The sequence below is a fragment of the Sarcophilus harrisii genome, chromosome 3 (assembly GCF_902635505.1).
Source record: "Sarcophilus harrisii chromosome 3, mSarHar1.11, whole genome shotgun sequence".
Classification (NCBI taxonomy): Eukaryota; Metazoa; Chordata; class Mammalia; order Dasyuromorphia; family Dasyuridae; genus Sarcophilus; species Sarcophilus harrisii.
Window position 1 is genome coordinate 219,660,886 of NC_045428.1, and position 24,568 is coordinate 219,685,453.

At 33.8% G+C, this 24,568-nt stretch overlaps 1 protein-coding gene across 2 annotated transcripts in view; it reads right to left on the minus strand.

Annotated features, from left to right (window-relative positions):
* Positions 1 to 24,568, minus strand: part of JADE3 (jade family PHD finger 3) — a 185,898-nt gene that overhangs the window by 28,439 nt on the left and 132,891 nt on the right. Inside the window, exons 5-7 of one of the 2 annotated variants that reach the window (XM_031959076.1) lie at positions 20,108 to 20,265; positions 9,821 to 10,011; positions 3,372 to 3,583 (exon numbers count right to left, since the gene is read on the minus strand). In XM_031959076.1, coding sequence (XP_031814936.1) covers positions 3,372 to 3,583; positions 9,821 to 10,011; positions 20,108 to 20,265 — 561 coding nt within the window. The remainder of the gene's footprint in view (positions 1 to 3,371; positions 3,584 to 9,820; positions 10,012 to 20,107; positions 20,266 to 24,568) is intronic. The other variant, XM_023500389.2, reaches the window with a different exon arrangement.

A 24,568-nucleotide genomic window follows, 5' to 3' on the forward strand; every position in this document is an offset into this window, starting at 1 on the left:
ACATTGTATTTAGACACAGTAAAATAGTCAACTTATACTTAAATGCAGTAAATTAATTTTTAATTGAAGCTTTATGCAAACATATTTTTACAGCTCAAATACATTTTCCAGGTCCTATTATTTATTTATTTATTTTATTAGAGCTTTTTATATACAAAACATATGAATGGGTATATTTTCAACACTGACCCTTGCAAAAACTTCTGTTTCAACTTTTCCCCTCCTTCCCTCCACCCCCTCCCCTAGATGGCAGGTAGTCCCATACATGTTAAATATGTTAAAATATATGTTAAATACAATATATGTATACATATTTATGCAGTTATCTTGTTGTACAAGAAAGATCGGATTTAGAAAGACGGGAAAAATAACCTGAGAAGAAAAAACAAAAATGCAAGAAAACAGTAAGAGAAAGAGTGGACATGCTATATTGTAGTCCATACTAATTTCCCAATGTTCCTTCTCTGGGTATAGCTGGTTCTGTTCATTACAGATCAATTGGAACTGATTTGGATCCTCTCACTGTTGAAGAGAGCCATGTCCATCAGAATACATCTTCATAGAGTATTGTTATTGCTGTGTATAATGATCTCCTGGTTCTGCTCATTTCACTCAGCATTAGTTCATATAAGTCTCTCCAAGTCTCTCTGTATTCATCCTGCTGGTCATTTCTTATAGAACAATAATATTCCATAATATTCATATACCACAATTTACACCCAACCATTCTCCAATTGATGGGCATCCCTTTATTTTCCAGTTTCTAGCCACTACAAAAAGGGCTTCCACATTTTGGCCCATACAGGTCCTTTTCCCTTCTTCAATATCTTTTTGCAATATAAGCCCAGTAGTAACACTGCTAGATCAAAGGGTATGGACAGTTAGATAACTTTTTGAATATAGTTCCAAATTGCTCTCCAGAATGGTTGGATCCATTCACAAGTCCACCAACAATGCATCCGTGTCCCAGTTTTCCCACATCCCCTCCAACATTCGTCATTATCTTTTCCTGTCATTTTAGCCAATCTGATAGATGTGTAGTGATATCTCAGAGTTGTTTTAATCTTCATTTCTCTGATCAATAATGATTTGGAGCACCTTTCCATATAATTAGAAATAGTTTCAATTTCTTCATCCAAAAATTATCTGTTCATATCCTTTGCAGGTCCCATTATTTAATATATCTAGTTATTAGTATCACCTAAGCAGCTGAATGACACAGTGAGATTATGGCACAGAGAATTAGAAAGATTCAAGTTCAAATCTAGTCCCAGACTAATTTACTAGCTATGAGACTCTGAATAAATCACTCACTCTGTCTGCCTCAGTTTCCTCATCTGTAAAATGGGTGAGGATAACAACAGCACCTATCTCCACAGATTATTGTCAGGACAAAATAAGATGTTTGTAAAGCACTTTGTAAAGCCTAAAATGGTACATAAATCCTCTAATCTCCACCATCGTTTCTCACTATCACTGGAAAGAGTCATTATTGGCTAAATTCTGGATAAATACTGAATCTATAAAAAAGAAATTGTGTGAAGATTTATTACTCTATCTTTAACTATGATATCCACTCTACTTTGAAACTAACTACCAGAGTGCAGACTAGAAAAATGGAAATTATATCACTCATTATCAAGGAATAGGCTTAAAAAATACTTCTAATAAACACACATGTGTTTATTGATAGAAAATTCTCTTAAAGCACATGTGTATTCATTTTGCAATATGATATCAGTTACAGGAAAGGCTTAAAGCCTCAGGGGAACACACCTTGCCTAGGGCATAAAAATGCCCTGTCCCAGCTTTGCTAATTAGGTGAAATCTGTGGCCTGTTTGGAGATACACAAATGCATTCTTTCCCTTAAATTCATTCTCATCAGACTCAAAAAATCTGCTAAAAAAGAAGACAATTAGAGTGAGAATTACCCCTTTTACTATTATGCAATATAAAATGTATCTGGTATACTTAGAAAAACAAGCTGAAATACATTATGAAAAAGTTAATTATAAGAGAATAAAATAAATAAAAAACCAAATATTTAATAGTACTTATTCCATATCAAGTACCAAGTTAAATAATGGGGAATGTAAGAATCTAGGTGATGTCCCCCTATCATAAAAAATTCATTACCTAGCTAATTAGGTAGGGTATACATACAGAAAGGAAACTTTAAAATAATAATAATATATGAAAGGTGCCAAATAAGTTGTGAAGATAAGTACTATGAGAAAGGAGAAATCACTGTGGCTTGAAATGATCATGGAAAACTTCACGAAGAAAGGTGGTGTTTAAGCTGGGACTTGAAAAGTAGGCAGAATTTCTATAGTTAGAAAAGAAAGAAGCAGGTATCCTAGGCAAGATGAATTGTGCAAAAGCACAGAGTTGGAAAAAAAATGGCAGGTGTATTTGGGACACTGAAATTCGGGCAGTGTAGCAAAGGAAAAAAAAAGCACAATTTACAGTTCAAGGACCTGGATGCATGCCTCTACACTTAAACCACTTATATAATCTTCAGGAAGTTATATAGCCCCTCTGGGCCTCAGTTTCCTCATCTGTAAAATGAAGTGAATGGACTAAATGAGTCTAAATGAGTCTCAGAGGTCCTCTCCAGCTCTAAAATTAGTTTCCTTTGGACAAATAAATTTTGTTAGAGGATTTGGATAAGGAAGAAATAGGAGATAAAGCTAGGAAGAGGTGCAGAAATATCAGGCTAAGTGTTCCAAAACTTCAGATTTAAACATGGATTTATCACTCACAATGATCTTGAACAGGTGATTTCATTCTCTCTGAGCTTTAATTTCCACATGCATGAAAAGTGAACATAATAATATCTGTTCAGTCTATCTCACAGGGCTGTTGTCATCAAAGCACTTTAAACTGTGTTGTACAAATGAAAGAAATCAATAAAAGAAAGTAGGGGCCACTTCAGAGGATCTCAAATGCCAGGGTAAGGAATTTAGCTTTTTTTAATGGGGAGAGAGAACTGAAGCAATTTAGATATTTGATCAAGGGAATGAAAGATAAATAGCAGTTTTTAAAGTATGAGATTAGTATAATAAGCAGGATAGATGAGGGGAGAAAATGCAAGTATAGAGGAAGATTAGTAGGCTATTTCAGTAATCAAAACATAGTGAGTTGATAAAGACCCAAACTTAACTTGCAATGATAAATCACCTAGGCAATCACAAGAGGCTTTATTTCTAGAAGACACAAGAAATTAATTCTTTCACACAAGAATTACTTTCTTCATATTCTTCCCTTTCACCCTGATATAAAAGTCATAGAAATCCATTCTTGAATACCAATGTCTTTAATTCAGAAAATTCTAAATTGTGTGTAGTTGTGAATCATTTATCTCACTAACCTGATGAACACAGATGTTACACTTATCACAGAACACCATATCATTCCCTTCTTCACTGTCGGGAGAACGGCATACATCACAGATGACATCTTCATCATACTCTATGCCCAAGCCTTCTTCTGTTTCAATAGCATGGTTCATGTTTTCATGGCACTGTCGTTCCAAGACTTCTACGGTCTTTTCCATAGTGTTTTCATCAACTGTACCACACCCTGCATAGAGATATAATCAGCCAAACAGCAGGCATGTAAGTACTTACTGTGTGCCTGGAACTGAGCATGGGGGGAAAGGTATAAAGCATTTTTTTCAAATAATATTTCAAAAAAGCTTTTGTTAATGTTCTTTAATACACACACACACACACACACACACACACACATGCATTCTCCATGAAGATTAGTTAACTAAGAAAATAGGACTTCAGGAAAAAACAAAATTGCAGAAGGTAGTTAGTTCAATAGCAACAGTTATATATGGAAGATATATTATAAAGTAACAAAAATTCTGACCATAAAAGATTAAAATTGGTCTTCACAAAGACCACAGACTATAGATACATTACCATTCTCAACTACATAACTCTAAATAAGTCTTTTAAACTCTTGAGAGGTTATTTGTTCACTGAGAAAATGGGAAGGTTAAAACACAATTTTTAAAGTCTCTGATATTCTAGGATCCTCCCATCAGAAGTACTCATCTGTTTTGTGAAGTGAAACTTCTGCCATATTGCTTATTAGGAGCACACATGAAAGACATGTCAGTCAAAAAAACCCAATTACCAAGTATTTTATTAAGCGCTTGTATAAGGCATCAGAGGCATTGAAATGCTAGGTGCTAAAGATACAAATATAACTAATGAAATGAAAATGAAATAAAAACAACCCATATTAATATTAAAATAAATCCCAAGAAGAAATGTAGGAGCTTTGAGAAGGATCAAGGGGTTTCAAAAAGGTCAAGATAGAATTTTTCTTCAGACCCTGGATCCTTTTAAAGGGATATCAACCTACCTGGTTGACTATATGCCTAACTAAAAGGTACCTGAAACAGCATGGAGGCATAATACATGAAATGATAATTCTGTCATCAAACTTTACCCTGAATCAAAACAGGATTAAAAGGAATTAGACCATGCAAAACTATGCAAGGTCAGTCTGAAATTCTTAGGTGAAAACACAGTAGAATGCTGTTTATAAAATGTCCTTCTGGTCTTGTATTTCTTCTCCATTTTCCATAATAAATTCATGTTATATTTGAAGAATCCCAAGATACCTTCATGATCTTTTGTGAAGTTCTCTAACTTGAATATTCAGAGAAGAAATCATTTTTACTCCAATACCAAAGTGGGGGAGGGAGAAGTGGAATTAGGGAAGTGGGAAGAGGAGGAGGAGGAGGAAGAGAAAGGGGGGAGAAGGGAGAGAGGGAGAGGGAGAAAGAAGGATAGAAAGAAAAACAGACAAGATAGAGAGTGAATATAATGCAAATAAAATTTCAAATACATTTCTAATATTGGAAAGTAGGGAACGATAATCATAGCTACATATTTTACAGTTTGAAAAAACATAAAAAATGAAAGGCATAGGCAGTGTTTGACTTCTCTCTCTCTTTTTTTTTTGTCAAGTAAAAGGAGATTTTGAGAGGGTTGGTTTCTGTCTTGGAGAGGAGCTCAGGGCACTTGTTTGCTCTTCCATACAGTTCCATGCATTCTCTCTATACAGACTTGTGAGTGGGTGAAAAATACCTAACATTCTCTCCCTCCACTTCTCCATTCCTTTTTTTGTCTCTCCTCCTCCTTCCCTTCCTCTTTCTCTCTTTCCACTTCTCCCCTCTTTTCTAAGAGTTGGAAGACTCAAAGTCTCTCCCATTTTTGTGTGTATCCAAGAGCCCAGCAAGAACAATCCAAAAAAATCCAGAGAGAGATTGTTTTATTACTCTGTCCAGTCTTACTAGGTTATTTGCACTAAAAACTGTAATCTTCATTCCTGATGAGTATTTTGTGTTTGTCTTCTTTCTCTTGTGCATCATACCTCTGTAAGCACCCTTTCTGCCTGACTTCATGTTGTAAGTTTTCAATGTTAAGTTCTCATTTAACTAGTATTTGATTGATCTAATTCCAATTTTGGTGGAAAAATGTGTGTCTAATATCACAAAAACGTATTTCATTTCTCTATACTTGAAAAATTTACATTCTTGATTTTAAAGCTGATCTTATGAAAACATGAGTTTTTGGGGTCATTACTGCTATAACTAAAATTTCCTGAGGCTCTTGGAATATGTGTAAAAGAATCCCATATCCATGAGAGAAAAATGTCATAGAGGATGCCCTTAGAGACATTAAAATAAACGGAGTATTGCTAGGAGAAGGGGCAAGAAAAGGACAGAAATGCTGGCTAGGAAACAAAAAACCCAAAAATCTAGCGACATTCTGGGAGACAAAAAAAAGGGCTGGATCTGTCCTCTCCAGTAATTCCCTAACCTACAGTGAAAGATCTATTTACAAGACCATCCTGAGGAAGAGAACAATGGAAAAGTATTGAGCCCCTTAGTACAATCCATGAAAGAGAGAGGGTAATTGATTAGAATTGGAGCTGTGGGGTTGGGAGATGGCAGAATGAAAAGACATCCCCAAAGCTCCAGAAACTGAAGGAATAGAGTAACTAAGAGGACATGATTTTGTAGATTTAGATATTGAACAAAAAGTTTTTTTTAAATTCTTTTTTCCCCTTTTTCTTTTCATTCCAGATTTTGTGGTAAATGAGATTGTTAAACCACTGAACTATTTGTAAAAGATTAAACTTTTCTTTGGTATATGGTTTATTCAAGTCAACAGCAAATATTCAAAATGGACAGCAGGGGGTGCTCACCCAATTTTCAGGGATTGACTGAAGGCACAGCAAGAAGTCAGGCTTTTAGACTTGTGCTTGGTTAAATGTAATAGAGATGTTATTTGAGGTGGGCAACTTATGAGGGGGTTTGCCTCTAAATCCCTAAATAGCAGAAGTACAAACAGCTAGCTGCTTGACATACAAAATTAAGAAGTGTAAATTAGCACAGTGAAGTGGAAAGATTACTTGACTAGGAAGGGGAAGGACTAGGAGTCAGGAAGTATGATTTGAACCACATCTGCCAATATCTGTCTGTGTAACCAAGGACAAGTCATTTTACCTCTCTAGGTGTGGAGGGACGGAACTAGATTGATCATAAAGATCTTTCAGGAAGAAATATTAGTCTAGATTTCAACCATTCTGATTCACATCTAAAGACATTATTTCCCTTATGATCTCCTGTCTCCTTTGAAAGTATATCACTGAAATTTATAATCTAGCACACTTTAATCATCAGAGCAATAAAATAATTAAAATCATACAAATCTTCAGTGCAGGGATAAATATGGATTTTGGACAATTTTTTTTCCATAAACATAACTTAGGAAAAAACAATGAAAAGATTGTTTGAGTACTACCTACACTCTGCCATGCCCACTTGTGGACTACACAATTTAAAAAATTATTCTGCTATTGTTTTCAAACTTCAATATTTTAAAATAAGAATCTATAGCAAATCAAATTTTATGAAACATATTAACAAGTAATCAGAAGAATGTGCAAAGTCATTAGCTGATCCTTCCCTACCCCTAAGTCAAACTTTTTTATTTCATCTGTGTAGGGAATTCTCAGGGAACAAACACAAAATCCCCTCCTACCAATATTCTGAAATTTATAGTCTTTGAGAGATGCCTGAGAGCTATAGTAACTTGGTCAGAACCTCAAAGTTCAGTAGGTGTGAGGTAGTACTTGAAATCAATCTTCTTGATTCTGAGGTCAGTTTTCTATCTTCCCCATGCTGCCTTTCTTTAAGGGTTATTATCTTTTGATCCAATATGCTAAAGATAAAAAAATCATATTCATAAAAGTTTAAATGCCAATAATGATATTAGTTTTTCTTTATAGGTTCCATTTGCTTCCTAAACACCTTCGTTGTTTGTTCTTATCTTTATACACACTAATGCAGATGTTAAATTTCACACTGCAGATGTTTTTGAAGACTACAAATTTTTCTTTGTTAATAAAGCTAATGAGCATGTGGGAGTATATGTGTATTTACTCTAACACATTCTAAACTTAGGATTCATTCTCAAACAACAAGAACATGAAGATCTAAAACAATTTTACTTCAGTGTGATACTTAGCATATAGCAGAAAACATTCCAAGCAACTTCAAAATTCTATAAAAACTATCTTTTTTAATGTTCAGATCACTTATAAGGGCTCCTTTCCCCCCAAAAATTCCTAACTCTGAAGTGGAAATTAAGTAGGCCTTATTTATCTTTTCTTTTTGGTATATGAGGTAAATTATACATTAAAAAACATATATATTCACATATAATTGCTGAAAATTCTGGCTTTCTAATTCTGAGTCTAAATTACACAGCAAAACTCAAATTTGTATTTTTTAATATTTATGACATTTTCAGAGGCAGTCAGATGTAGCACATAGAGAATGTTGGACTTGAGGTCAGAAAGTCCTAAATGCAATTTCTATCTATGCCTAGTTATGTGATTCTGGTCAAGTTACTGAAGCTCTCTGTGACCTCCTAGGAATTATCTATTAAATCTTTAATGGGTTCCCATCGGAACTGTTCTGAATTCCTATAAATCTTAAGCATCCTATAACCCCAATATGCTATTATTAACTAGAGAGTAGGATTTGGTATAAGGATTGTGCTATTTTGAACTCCACTGATGGTATCTTACTTCAGTTACTAAAGTATGACAGGGAACCTTTTTATAAAGTAAAATCATGCTAAGGCCAGAACTACAGTGAAGTTATAAATAAAGAATGAAGTTATCAAAGAAGAGACAGTGTGACAGAGTTGATATAGAACTGGCCTGGAAGCTGAACTGGATTCCTGTCTCAGCTCTAACAGCTACTGGCTATGTGACCCTGCATAAATCACTTAACTTCTCAAAATTGTAAGTTGCAGAGAAAGAATTGACCTGGGTTGATAGAAGAAGTAGTCTCACCATGGAGTTTCCTTTGTCAGTGAAATCATAATCCAGTTTTTATCTTTGCTAATAAAAACCACCTTTACAAATACTAGTCTGCTCCCATTGATTATCCCCTCATATCATGTTTTTCTTTTCATGTCAGTCTATAAAACCTCCTATCTAAATGCCTATCTTAAATGCATCCTAGTACCTTCTCCATCTTAGTAAAAGGCAGGACTAATATATAAGTTGACTTACTTCTTTTACAATCCCTGAATTAAAATCCTTTATCATGTTAGTTGAATTTGTGAGCTTTAAAAAAGTAAACAGTTATGGTTGCATTTAAAAAGGTAACTGTTAGGCACTTAACCTTTTCACTTAGACAAAGAGTCGTATCATCTTTAAAAAGTCATCAGTAAAAAATAAAATAGGGACAGTTAAATGGATAGAACAGTGGATAGAGCACCAGCCCTGCATCAGGAGGACTTGAGTTCAAATCCGTCCTAAGACACTTAACACTTCCTAACTGTGTGACCTTAGGCAAATTACTTAAACCCAAATGTCTCTGGAAAAAAAAATCATCAGACTTCACTAATATTTCACAAATATGCACAGTTACCACACCCTTCATCTCTAATTAAATAGACAGCCATATCCAGTTCCATATGCACATGTAGAAGGTTAACCCTGTAGGGCAAGTTGTAATCATTCTTTTTAGAATTCTGACATGAATATTTTAAGCCCATTCTACATCCCGGTGCACCATGGGTACATTGGGAACATGGGTACACTATGGAGTATATTTGTCTTTAAAATTAAAATGAATTCATGGTTATATTTTCAGGTCAAAAATATTAAGAAATATTTTCATGATCTCCTTAAAATAATTTATAGACCACTTTGGATTATAGCATATATCTTATAGGCATAAATGTGTGTGTGTGTCTCAGTATGTCTTGTATACCTATCTACTTATACACACACACATAGCATATATCTTGTATATCTTAGAGGTAATCTAGTCTGCGGAAACTAAAACTGGTTAACTGATTTGTCTTAAGTCTTATAGATAGTAAGTAATAAGTACCAGAGTATATGCAGGAATAAGAAGGTGGGGTAAAGCAGAGAGGATGAAAATTCTTTACAGCCAAGGCTGATAATCACTGATTTAGCTATTTCATCTGTGTCTTCTGCCATAATACTGAGTTTAGGGAATTGATTAAGTATTTGAGTAGTATCTATATTTAAACACAAGCTGAAACAACCTCTTCAGTTAAAGAGACTTCCAGCTTAACTGCTACTCAGAAAGTCTTTCTCACTGGTAGTTTCTCTATCCTGATTTATACAACTCATGTTACAAATAAAGGGATGAAGGTCAGTGTAGTCAGAATAAAAACTTTGTATTTTTGGTGTTTTTTTTTTTTTTAATAGTGCTAGTGACTCTGTATAAGATGCATTTACCCATTTCTTTGAGTTCCTCATTGAGTTCTTGAAGCCAGAAAATGTCCATGTCATCCAAGTCATAGCGACACACTGACTCCGCCAGCTCGAGGATATTAATGTAACCTGGTTCTGTGGGCTCCTGGCTGGAGCAATGGATGTACTTCCTGGGCCGAATATACAGTACTTCTTTCACCTTCTCTGAGACCACCCTAAACATGATGAGCAGAATGGCATTAATGAGATTTAGCAAACAAAATGTTACATGTACTGACTGTAGATGGTCCTAACAAATGATATATCAGAGGCTATCAAAAGATTATATAGCAGTCAGGGACACACATGCAGTGAGGGTTTCATTTTACCTTTCCAAGAATATACAGTTTATTAGAAAGAAATCTGTTCTTGAAATTCTCATCATTCTGCTTCTCATGTAGAAGGATAAAATTAACCATGTGAAAAGAATCAGTTTCCTAATTTATGGCCTGTACTTTTCTAAAGTTGCTGTGACTCATGAATTATGTTCATATGTGGGAAAGATGTGCTAGAAAAGGACAACTTGAAAGTGGATGATAGGCCAATTCCAATGATCTTATGATGATGAGAGCCATCTATACTCAGAGAGAGGATTGTGGAAAGTGAATGTGAATCGCAACATATCATTTTCACTTCTTTTGTTGTTTGCTTGAATTTTATTTTCTTTCTCATTTTTCCTCCTTTTTGATCAGATTTTTCTTGTGCAGCAAAATAACTGTATAAAAATGTATACCTATATTCAATTTATGTATATTTTTACCATGTTTAACATATACTGGATTAATTGCCATCTGAAAAGGGAGTAGGGAAGAGAAAGGGAAAATCTGGAACACAAGGTTTTGCAAGGGTCAATGTTGAAAAATTATCCTTGCATAGGTTTTGAAAATAAAAAGCTTCAATAAAAAAAAGAAAAAAGAAAAAAAAATGGATGTAACTTCTTAATGGAGAAACCAGATCTCTCCATTGAAGTGTTTAAGCTAAATAAACTAAGTGTAGTCAAGATCAAGAGAAATAATATACAATTATGCATTGCCCCAATAAGATTATATCTATAATGAATAATATTTTTAGTGTTAAATATGATATTTTAGAAAGGACACTGATAAAGTGGAGTTATGTCTAAGACCACAAAGAACTTTATTACATAAAGGACCAGGTAAAACAGCTGAGACTATTTCAAGTGTAGCACTGTGCCTGGCACATGGTAAGTGTTCAATAAATGCTTCTTGACTGCTTGAATGTTTATATAGTTTACAAACTAAGTACAGTTAAGAGGATCAGAGAACTGCCTTTAAATACATGATGTACTGTCATATGGAAGAGGGATTAAACTTGTTCTGCTGTGTCCAAAAATGTACTACTAGGTTTGAAAGGTAGAAGCTATAGAAAGAAAGATTTCAAATCAAAATTAGGAAAAACTTACTAACAAAGATGGCAGTCTAAAAATGAAACAGGCTACTTCATTAATCATTACATCAACCTCATTACTGCTAATTTTCAAGTGGATGTCAGCTAATCACAGGAACATAGATTTAGATCAAGAAGAAGTTTTATAATTCATCTGGTCTAAAACCTTCATTTTACAGATGTGAAAAGTGAAGCTCAGAAAGCAACTGGCTCAAAATCACAAGGGAAATAAATGGCAAAGCTAGAATTTCAACCTAGGCTCCTCAGACTTCATATATAGGGGTCTTTCTGTTTCATGGAGATGTCTTCTTGGAGGTAAAGGAATTTTTGTTTAGATATGAGTTGAACTAAAGCAAAGCTTCTTAAACTTTTTCTATTTGCAACCCATTTTCACCTGAAAAATTTTACATGACCCTATCTTGAATCTTAGCCAAGATGTTTCTGATAATATTTATACAAAGTGCAAAGTGTTCATATTATGTGTTCAGAACCAAGGCTGCGGTGAAGTCACATGATGCAGCACAGACAAGTGCTGCCAGAACATCTCATTCATTATGCATTAGACTTTGAATTAATTTTTGATCATTTTGATCACTGATGATCAATAATTTGATTATTTGATCATTCAGGAATTTTTTGCTATTGTCAAATATTTAATGACCCCCATATTTAGTTACACTACACCATATGGGGTCACAATCCACAGTTTAAGAAACTTTGAACCAGAGGACTCAGAGGTCCCTTTCAACTCTATTTTATCATACAGGTTTTGAAACTTACGAGGCAATGAAGAGAATGTGGGCAAATCATTTCACACCTTTGAGCCTCAGTTTCCTTTTCTGTAAAGTTGAGATAATTATATTTATACTCTATTTCATAGGGTTACTATGAAGAAACTGCTTTGAAAACTCTAAAGTAGTATAGAGATGAGGACTATAAGTCTTTTTGTTGATATTATAAATCCTTCTTTTTTCATTACAAGAGATTTCCAATATGGAGAGTCAATAAGCCTGTAGCCAGCTCCTGCTCTCCATAAATGATTACCAATAGCTTGATTTCCGGAGCTAGGAGCTATAAATAAAGTTTTATGTATATCAGATTGCTTGTTGTATGTCTATATCTATATCTATCTATCTATAAATAGATGGATAGATAGATATAGATATATAAGTTTTACCTATATCAGATTGCTTGTTGTCGTGGGAAGGAAAGAGGGAGGGAGAATAATTTGCAATACAAGATTTTGCAGAGGCAAATGCTGAAAATTAGCTTTGCATGTATTTGAAAAAATAAAATACTATTAAAAATAAATTGCAGAGAGGAAGCAAAAAAGAAAAACCCAACAACAACAAAGTTTTAAACTAAAGTATCCCAGAATTTTTCCTCTATGAGATTCCTATAGCAAACAAGGCTTTCCTCTCACTTATTGCAATTCCTAACAGCCAAAGAAAAGGCAAATGAGGTAAAGTGGTTAAGAATAAAAAGGAGGGAGTTGTTAGCATTAAGTTTACTAATGTCACTGACTCACTTTCCAAAGACATCAGAACATTTTACTACCAGAGAATGTGCAATCTTCATCACAAGTAATTTTTTAAAATAGTACAGAATACCCCACAGAGATGTATTCCCCACTCCTATCATCCATACACATTTCTCACTGGCTGCCTAGTCTTCCAGTGTTTCAATAGCATTTTAAATAATAAGGAGAAATAAGCAGTCATCTATTCTGGCACTTTCTCTTTGTGTGAAATGCTACAGTTTGGAAGCAGAGGTATGACAGTATATATCTTGGGTAGCTAGGTGGACAGGGGATAGACTACTGGTCTGGAAGTCAGTAAGGCTCATCATCTTCCTGAGTTCAAATCTGGCTTCAGACACTTAGCAGCTGTGTGACTCTGGGCAAGTCACAATTAATGGAAACTTCCATTTCCTCATCTGTAAAAAGAGCTGGAGATGGAAATGGCAAACAACTCCAGTATCTTTGCCACAAAAACCCCAATAGGGTTATGAGGAATTGGACATGACTGAAAAATGAATGAACAACAATAACTGTCAATGTCCACTGACCTACAATTATAAGGTCTTTTTTTCATACTCGATACAAAATTAAACTTTAAGCAGTTACTATCAATTCTGCATGAAAAGACCAACAAATTTAGAGGCAGTAGACCTTGGTTCAGGCCCTTAACTCTGCTACTGGTTCACTTAGTCAAATCATCTTTTAAAAAGGATTTATTTTTCTTTAAAAAGGAACCTGTTTTATAGAATAGTTGTGAAGATCATATTAGATCACCTACACCAAACATATGGTAAATGTAAAGTATAATACAAAATAAGCTATTAGTATAATTACAAATTTCATATCAGCAGAGCTGAGTTGAACTCCTAGATAGAATGTTGGGCACTGAGTCAGGAAGACCAGAGTTTGAAACCCAAATCAGGTTCTTATAAGATTATATGTAAAACTTGTGTACAAGTTTGCTGTATAAACCTTTCTTAGTCTCCTCTTTCTCATCTGTAAAACAGGGATAATAACAGCACTTACAAGGTAACATAATGATCTAGTGAGATAACACACATAAAGCTATGTGCAAACCTTAAAGCACTATGTAAATTCTATCACAAATGATATTTAATGATGTCAATAATGTATATATACATTATAAAGACTGACTATTTTTCTTCATTAGGGAATACTTTCAATTTAGCAAGTCCTCAAAAAATTAATGCATTTTACATTGATATTCTAGGGGCTAGGTTGGTAAATAAGGAACAAACCCTAAAAATATCATCTCTGGTTCCTATATCTTATGAAAAAACAACCTTTCAAGTAATTGGCTTAATTTTAATTAGTATTTTCAAGTAAAAACCAAACAATGTGTATTTGCCATACTGACTCCATGTAGATCACATACTTTCATAATGTTGTCTGCTTCCAATTATAACTAACAAACAATAAGATTACTTCTATAAGAGTCGCAATTGAAAATTCAAGGCAAAGCCAGAAAGTAGTACCCCAAATTTGCTACTTCAGATTGCTTAGACATGTATAACCTATATCAGATTGTTTGCTGTCTTGAGAAAGAGGGAGAGGAGAAAGGGAGAAAAATTTGGAACTCAAAAATTTTTTAAAAATGAATGTTGAGGGGCAGCTAGGTGGTACAGTGGATAGAATGCCAGCCCTGAAGTCAGGAAGACCTGAGTTCAAATCTGGCCTCAGACGCTTAACACTTTCTAGCTGTGTGACCATGGGCAAATCACTTAACCGAATTGGCTCAGCAAAAAAGAAAAGAAAAGAAAAAAAGAAAAAAAAAAGAATGTTGAAAATAGTTTTTACATGAAATTGGAAAAAATAAAATATTATTAATATAATTTTTTATAAAGAGATTTTGTTCAAAGACACAAGAGGGAATGTAGTCTTTAAATCAGGGGGTTCTTTATCTGGAAGTCATGAATATGTATTTAAAAATATATTTTGATAAATGTATTTTAATATAATATGTTTCTTTTGCAAAAAAAAAATCAACCACAAAATTAACACAGCTTAGCAATAAAATCACACCAAATTCTAGAAAATAAAATAAAGTGCAAATGGGTTATTTCTACCATTTATTGGTCAATTTTCTAAATATTGACATCAATGAGTCAAAATAAAATCTGTAAAGTAGGAAAGAGTGTTAATTAAGCTGGTTTCTCAATTAAGCAGACAATATTATAGACAGAATACAAAAGGCACTCAAAAATATCGAATGAAAGAGTACAAGAGCCACCATAATTCTTTGTGTGTGTGTGTGTGTGTACACTCACTAAATTAAGTAAGGAAAGCAAAATAAGGAGTGAGAAACATGGTCTCTGTGAAGAGCATAAGTTTCTTGACCTTTTTTTGGATCATAGATCCCTCTGTCAATCTGGTGAAGCTTACTGACTCCTCAGAATGTTGTTTGTTTGGTTTTTTTAAAATAATAATTGAAGGACTTGCAAAATTTCAGTTAGAGAATAGTAAGCTTCTTTGTAAGGCACTTTTCATGGAGCCTCCAAAATCTATTCATGGGCCCTCCAATATCTATTCTAACTCTTTGGAGCTATGTGGAACATGACTTATAGCATAAAGATTACTGCATAAAGAGTTTGTGGCAGAAAATATATAAACTATAGAGATTACATAAATACATGTACATTACTGGAAATCATATATTAACCAAAATTTAATTTTTTGAGATTTATTTTTAAAACTGTTAAAGTGATAGAGTAAAAAAAAATTATAATCCTATGTTTTATGGTTCTAATATCTAAATCTATGGATAATTCATCCATGCAAATTCTATTATGGACAATTTTTTTAAAAAGCTTAGATTTCAATATTTTAAAGTATTACAAAGTTCTTCTAGTATAAAAATAGCATTTTTATAATGTTCCTATGTGATTATATACATATAATTTGACTAGTACTCTTTTAAGATAAAAATTCTTTTTAAAAAACTACACATAAACTAATTTCTGAGTATTTATTTCAGAGTACGTTCTTCTATTTCCTTTCTCCCCTTACTCAGATTTGTCTTTGTCCCCTTACTCAGACTTGATCAAGTTTCAATTCCTAGAGAAACCAGAGATTCTGCTGCTCAAATTTACTACAGCTTTTTGTAAAGCAACAACAAGTAATGGGGCCACGAAATAGAAATTATCTAATGAGAAAGCCTTTTCCTTAACTAAAAATAATAGATACTATTTCCTGAAAAATGAAACTAAAACATGCTAAACTTCCCTTTAAGTGCAATGACAATCAGAAAATATTATAAAAACATATTATAAACTTTGATCCAGTCTCAATCCAATCAAGATAAGAACAACCAAAATAGGACTACTACTAATAACAGCAATAGCAACAATGTATCACCATTAGAGTGCAAGGATTCTTTTCCTGACATTTTATACAGCTCCTAAAATATCACTAAAAGTATCTAAATCGAAATCACTAAAAAAATACTAAAAGTATCACACTTGTTTTCAATCACCACTCCTTTTTACCATATTTTAATTTTGTAAATATTTTCTCAGTAGAAGGAAGATAATCATAGGGAGAAAGGACAATCTAAGAAATGTCCAAACTCAAATATGTATTTCATCTAGGTTAACTGGGGAAGACTAAAATAAAACAATGCAGTTTTCAACTGTTCTTTAGTTTGCATTGTTATTTTTCATTCACTATAATCTACTACTTTTGACTCTGCCTCATTAAATATTTTTCAAGGCAAGATTAAAACAAACTGTATTAATTTAAATTGAAAGTCATCTTGTTTTAAATGCATAATGATCCATGCTTCTTTAGAAAAATGAAAAGAAATAAATTTTTCAAGTGAACATTATGTCGTTTTGGGCAAAGATATTAAAGTAGCTCTCTTTAGTCTAAAGCTCTGAATAACTGACTCTACTTGATGATTAAGTGGAAGCAAGAAACTAAAGGAATCACTCTGGTGATGAATGTTATTTTCCTATTTTAAAAAATGGAATGGACTTTATATCTACTTTACATCTTTCTTTTTTCAAAATTAAAAGATATGCTTTTTATATGAAAAACATCATTATGCCTTCCTATTTAAAAGAGAACTCTCATTTTGTAGTATGAGCAAAGTTTTAGAAGAAAAAATACCTAAAAATGTAGATCTTTATTTTGGGAGGGAAAGGTAATTTATTTTTTAAATGCCCACCTTCACAAATAGGAGTTCTTTAATAGAACAGTATGGATTGAAGGAAGTGAGTTATTTTAAGAAAGATTATTTATAAAAGATGTTGGCAAGTAATTGCATTTACTGGTTCTAATAATGTGTAGGAGAGATGGGTCAACATAATAGATGGAACTGTGCTATGTTAGGATCTGTGCACTATTGATATCTATGGGAATCACCAGTGCACATAGGCATGTTACTCATGGAGTTGTCAATAACCATAAATTTCTTAGCATATAATTTCCTTAGGCGCATTAGAACTTGACATGTTATTATTTAAATTATTTATAAACCACTAAATTATGTGACATTATAAAAGCAACTTAAATAGATACAATATTTGCCTTCTACAATTTATTTATTTATTTTTAAGTTTGTTTTGTTTATTCTTTTTCTTCTCTTTCTTTCTCTCACAAGCAGGCTACAGTTAAGCATGCATATATACATACACACATTACACATGTAATATACATGTATGCATGTGTATGTATGCGTGTCTTCTGGTCCAATATTTTTTGTTATGTAGCACAGTAATTATACACTGTCAGAATGGCATCTGAATTAAAAAATTTCCTCAGGATCACTCAGTTAATAACTGCCAGAGCTGGGAATCAAACTCAGGTCTTCTGATCTCTATTTAAAAATGCTCTGTCCATCACTCCTATGATTTCTGATCTCCAGTCCAGCACTTTCTTCATTTCACCATGCTGCTGTTAAGTGTACCGAGTAGGGGATTATCAATATATACTAGGATGGCTTCAGGGTATATCCATATAATAACTTGAGAATCACATTTTATAATGCAGTTATCTGGCAGAAGAATTATTTTTTCCTAAGATATTCATTCTTCTCTAAAAACCAAACACTTTCAAGGGCTTACAATGGGATAGCTTTTATACCTTTACTTAGGTAAAGACAGGTAATATGCTTAAACCTTTTTAGAAGTCTTCCATCTCCACTTTCTCTCACCCATTTTATCTATTTACTTATTTTCACCCAAATCTATCACTTGCGCCTCTTGTCTACTTATCTGTGCACCCCACTTTGCTTTTTACCTCCTCTTTTTCTTTTTTCCTGTTCTTATCTCTATCGTCTTCCTCACTTCCTTTTCCCATATTCTCTTTTTTCTGTGTTTCTACTTGTCTCTGTCTCTCTCTCACCCCTTGGAACTCTTTTCATTCCTATGTTTTGTCCTTTTTTGCTCATCTTACATTTTCCCCCTCTTACTACTTCAATAATGGCTTTAGCTATTACAGTTGCCGGAATGTGCCAGAATTTCTTCCCTTTCCTGACCCCACAGTTACACTGATGTTTACTCCAAACAAGTATTGTTTTAATTGGAAAGTTGCTTGCACCCTGAGCCTTTCCCTTCTTTGCCAGCCAAGTCCTGGCTTTTCAGTTCTCATTCCTAGGCATGAGTCCAGGTTTCTATTAAGCTCCACACAGATACTACTTCTGTAAAGAACACACACATGTTTTCTTTCCTGATCCCTGCACATCTTCCATACAACTCAGGCAACACAAACTATGCTTATTATTGAGATCCTGGGAACACAGCCTAGTAGTACAGAGAAAGAAAAAAAAGAAACATTAGAATTTCATTTTCTTGGAAGCAATGTAGACATTAGGGGAAAAATGTTTACATGAACTATTGAAGTCGTAAGTATACAATTATGCAACATGATGACCTCAGTGAAATATAACTAGACCTTCAAGCTTAAAGCTGAATTTGGAAGCTTAAATGTGGAAGCAACAGTGTATGAAATTAGTCTCAAAACCCTTAAGGTGAAGATGTTACCTCCACGACACTATATAAGTACTGAATGTTAGCTGGAATACTATTTGTTTTACCTAATGGTAATCTTGTTTAATGGACCTCTGCATTCTTTCATGTGTATAACTACTAGTTCTTTGATAACAATGCCAGTAGGCAAATTCAAACTTAGTATTCCTTATTCTCAAGTAAATACTAACAGTTTCAGACTAGTCTCCAGACAAGTTTCGGGTTGTGAATTAGTTTACAACATAAACCTAAATAAATAAGACTGGCTTTGTGAATTATTCCATAAAGATTAACTCTAATTATTAGTAGGTTCTAGAAGTTTCAACAAGGACACAAAAGCCAGTTCTCCATCTCTTATAATATCTGAATGGAACTTTCATGTGACATTCTACCATTTTAAAGCCCAAAAAGGAAAGAAAAATTATACAGCTCAGTCTGGCTCTTAGGAAGTGATGATGATGTTCCGGACAAACTAGGAACTGGGCTTGTGATTTTGAAAATCAGGATGTTCCAAACATAAAGCTTAAATCCATTATTTTAGATTTGGCTTTACAGACAGAATTAATGGATTTGCCATTTATAGTACTATCCTTGTTGCATATTCTTAAGATACTGCTACTTTTATCCCTATGCTCAAAGTTACAAGGAACCTACCATGGTTCAGACAGAACTGTCTGACAGAAAAATGACAATCTTCCATAAAATTCTAGAACTTTATATAGGAGAAGTACATTTTACAGTACAATTCTTATTGTTTTGCCTTGATTTTTTTTTCAACAGCAGGGAGAAAATAAAATAAAAAAGGAAGAGTAATACAGAAACTTAACTATCAAGATCACATTCATTTTTTGCTAAGATTCTATAAACGCTCTTTTAAGAAGGGGGAACTGAAGGAAATAAATATTTATATAGTGCCTATAATGTATTAGACACCACATTAAATGCTTTACAACTATTATCTCATTTGATCCTTATAACAACCTTGTGAGACAGGTGTTGTTGTTATTTCACAGTCAAGAAGGTTAAGGCAAAGAGAGATCATGTCAAGTGCTCAGGGTCACATTATCAGCAAGGATCTGAAATTGCATCTGAACTCAGGTCTCTTGACTCCAAATCCAGTGCTCTAACTACTGTGCCACTTAGCTGCCTCAAGAGTGGTTTAAAAATGTAAATGTATGAGTGGTTTTTAATTTCAAAGAAAACTAATTTATAGAGAAAACAAATATTTCAACGTACATTTCATTAGTCTGAAATTTGGACTATTTAAAATGGCAAAAAGTTTAATTCTTCAGATTAATGTGCCCTTAGATAGTCACAAAAGCTGCTATACCCTAATTAAATGTGCAAGCATGCAAATACCTGAGAGAAGGCTGTGGAATAGTGTCTGGACTGGCTGGTACCTGAACACCCTTTTCCCATTCTTCTTTCCATGTATCCGCAAAGAGGTAATATTCATCAGGATTAACATGATGTGAATCTGGGAGTTTCATGGCACTGATGAGGTCCTTCCGGAATACCTATGATGAAACAGCAAACAATATGAGAGAAAAATGATCATGTCCTCAGGGAAATGATGAAGAATGACTTGGTATCTTCCATAGAAACACTCCATTAACAATGTTTCTTTGCAAAGGATTTAAAGTAAAGGGTATATATAACTAGCAACCCCTTTACATTTTATAATTTTTTAAATTCAATTTTTTTTCAACCAACAAAAAACTTTAAAAAATTTTTAACCAAAGACCCAGAATTTAACCTACTTCATGAGAACTCTTACAGAAAGATTAGATTTTTTTTTCAAATTTCTTCAGCAAAAATCTAATAATATTTGCAATGGGTCTAGCACTAGAATCACAGAAAATATAAAAGAAGCATAAAACTCACAGGAAGTCTGCTCACAAGGAATGTAAAGTCTAACAGGCAAAAGAAGATACACATGAAACACTAAGAAAACAATCTAAGATAGCACATGCTCTTTGCAATAACAAGATTTCAGGTATTTTGGTTTCATGTTCTTTTAGGAAATTTCAAGAGGCTGAAAGCAGATGATACAAGGCAGCATAAATTTGGCTGCCCTAGCAACTAGAGTGACTCTAGAAGTAGAAATGGTAGTTGCTGTTGTTCAGTTGTTATTAATTCTCTTCTTGAATCCATTTGGAATTTTCTTGGCGAAGATACTGGAGTGGTTTGCCATGGCCAATTTCTTCTCCAGCTTATTTTGTAGCTGAGGAAACTGAGACAAATTGGATGAAATGACTTGCCTAGGATCAGACACAGCTAGCAAGTGTCTGAAGCTAGATTTGAATTCATAAAGATGAGTCTTTCTGACTTCAGGCCTGGCACTATATCCACTGTGCCACTTAACTGCTTCAGAAATGGTAGAGCTCCTTAAATGCAAATCAGAGTTAACATATAAAAGCTGGAAGAGACTTCAGAGATCATCTAGTCTAAGTTATTTATTCAAAATTTTATAGATATTTAGATGGTGGCCATGACAGAAACAGAATATAGACCTCTGGGCTTTCATTCCAGTGATCATTTCCTTAATTTCTCTCTCTCAGATCTTTATACTATTGTGGCTTATGGGAACCCTAAGTGACACTTCCAGAACTCTGAGGTGTGCAAAAGGAACCATTTGCTCCCTTTTACATGTGGAAGCAAAAAAGCCTTTGGGAGTTCTTTTCACTTAATTTGCAAATATCAAGGCTACGAGAAAATTTAAAAGCATTTCAGGCCAAACTGATAACTAGATATTTACCCATGATAAAATTTATCAGTGTACTGTACTTCTTTCTCTAAAATGGATTATTAGTGTATGAATAGGATACAAAACTGTATTATGAAACAGAATTTGAAAATTGCACAGTTAAGATTAGCTCTCTTATTGTGATGTTAATTATATCCATCTGCAATCTAATGAGCTGTCATTGATTTACTTCTTCATTTTACGCTATAATGATTTAATGAACAAAGCTGAAATCCAGATTTCTTAATCCATACAGGAACATTCTGTTTGCTCATTGGATCAATAAGTTCTGGGAACACTTGCTTGTATTTAATCAATAAAAAATGACTTTGAAAGAATTTTGATACAAAAATAAGTCAAGTCTCATTTCTTCCACAGTTCTTAGTTCTGTGACTTGTACCTCAACACCTTGTAGAAGCCAATATCACTGGCCTGCTACTTTCCAAACCAATAGATGCTAAAAGATCTTTTGAAGTCTTTGAGAGGGATTTTAGATTAAATTTCCAGGGAGCCTGGTTCATCATGAAGATTATTAAGATCCAATTGTTTACAACTTGGTTGGTTGGTTGGTTAAACCAAAGTGCTTTTGAGGTACACTGTAAATCCCATAACTTCCCAGGAATACCATTAACCCCATAGCCATTTGTTTAGGATCCTCAACTAATAAATAAATGGAAAATCTAATATGAAATATTTCATAATTTATTGGTTCCTAGAATATATGTGAATCTACTTATTGTTTAGGAATAGATTAATTGTCTAGGCAGTGTATCAACTAAAAGTAGTGGGTTAAGAGTTTCAATATAAAAAGGAAAAAAAGAGGAAATAGAGTCAAAAAGCTGAGAATTTGCCTCAAAAAGCAGCTGAATTGAAGCTGAACTATCTGTGAGGTGATAGATTTAGAGTATATGTTGAGACATAATTTTGGGGGTGGGATTGGAGGTGGAATGGACAATGAAAGGAATTTTTTTTTAACTACACATTTTAGTTACAGTGATTTTGTCTTTCTTTTCAATGGAGGACAGAGGAGAGGAAGAGATGGGAGGGAGAAAAAGGCAGATTTGGTTAATTTTAAAAATTTAATAAAAATAAGTTAGGTGGCACAATCAAATATATTCTGTATGGAATCAATCTTAAAATTTAAACAGGAAACAAAGAACCTGTTTTCACAACTCTTTTGGAAATCTCATCTTGACCATTAAGTATCTATTCTCAAGCCAATTCCATCTTGCCTGTAGTATCAACAGGCAAAAAAATGCAGGGTAAATGTTAATAGTTTATTTTTTTTTTTTTCAAATTAAGCATCCGTTTATTGAGGAATGGCAAACTAGATCGCAGGACATTTGTGTGATGAAATATGACTGTGCTATGAGAAGCGATGAATGTCATAAAACCGGGAAAATGTGGAAAGACTTATGTGAGCGGATGCAAGGTGAAGTAAGCAGAACCAAGAAAACCATGTTGACACTGACTATGACAATGTGAGTGGATAGAAAAACAACTACAAAACAACTGACACTGAATGCTATGAAATTATACAGAACAATCTTGACCAAAAAGGAGAGGTGGGAGAAGATACAATCTCTTACTGCTTTTCATGGCTGGGGAGAGGGTAGTCTGTGGGTGTGAAACATGGTGTATTATATCTGATCTTTTTCAATCTGTAATTCTGTTTTGCTGAATTGTAGTCTCTTACAAGCAGAATATGTAAACAAATGTCTCTTGTAAAAAATAATTTCCTGGGTCCTTCTCCCTTAATTGCCATTGTCAACTGATCTCCTTTCTCCTTTCTTCATTGTTACCAAGCACACCCATCGCTATTCACATTGGGGTAGTTTATTTTCCAGAATTTATCCAAGGGAGGGGAAGGAGAAAACATTTTAGCCTTATTTGTATTTATATTGCCTTTTTTTTTTTTAATTTAATAGCCTTTTATTTACAGGATATATACATGGGTAACTTTACAGCATTAAATGTTAATAGTTTAGTCAGCTGGATTTAACTGAACCCAGTCAAGCCCCAGTATACTCAAATAATTATTATAACAACGAGAGGATTTATATAGTGCAATATATGCAATACAATGTGCTAAGTGCCTTATAAATATTTTGATTCTCACAAAAATCTGTGAGGTAAGTACTACTATTATCACTATTTTACAGTTGAAGAAACTGAGGCAAATAGAGGTTTAAGTGACTTGCCCAGGATCACACTAGTCAAAATCTCAGGCTAGATATGAAATAGTGGTGATATAAGCAGATCATGTCACACAGACCATATGTTATGTACTTGCCTACCTGTGTTCTTCCTCTTCAAATGGGTAATTTAATAAGTACCTTTTTTCATCCATGACCATGAAACTAGACCTGATAATGATCTGAATAACACTCCATAGAAGTATTCTGACCTTTCTCTGTTTGGTAAATGATCACACCCTTTCTGATTCTCTGATTCTCTTAATTTTGGCTTAAGTTCTACTTTATGCAAAGACCTTTCTATGTTTTTCCTTAATTTTAGTGCCTTCCCTCTAAAATGGTCTCCAATTTTTCCTATTTACAAATTACCTAGTTGTAGTTGCATAGTACATATATTCCATAGTACAAAGCTGTTTGCAAATTATCTCCCCCATGAGACCTTGCCCTCTTTCAGAACAGGCATTGTGTTTCTGGCTTTTTTCCCCCCTATCCTTACCACTTAGCATAGCTCCTAGTACATAGAAAGTGTTTAATAAACCTTAGTTGACTTGATTTGATTTGACAGAACCAGATCTTTCTGCTCTGGTTATGCTATTCTCACTTTCTATGGAATATTAGAAAGTGGCTTTTTGCTAAATGTAGTCCCTGCTCAGGCTATTGAATTGATTGCACTCACCACTTGCAGTCCTGTGTCTCAGCAAACCTGCCACATTTTACAAAGATTCTTGATATGCTTGTGGTGCTCTGCATGACTACAGACAATTTCAGAAAGGAAAAGGCTACAACTCACTTGTGTAGGAGCCTAAATTTAGAACAGTGTTTTTGTAAGTAGCTTTGTTGGATGGTTTTTAGTTGTCTTCTGAAATTGCTGCTCACCAA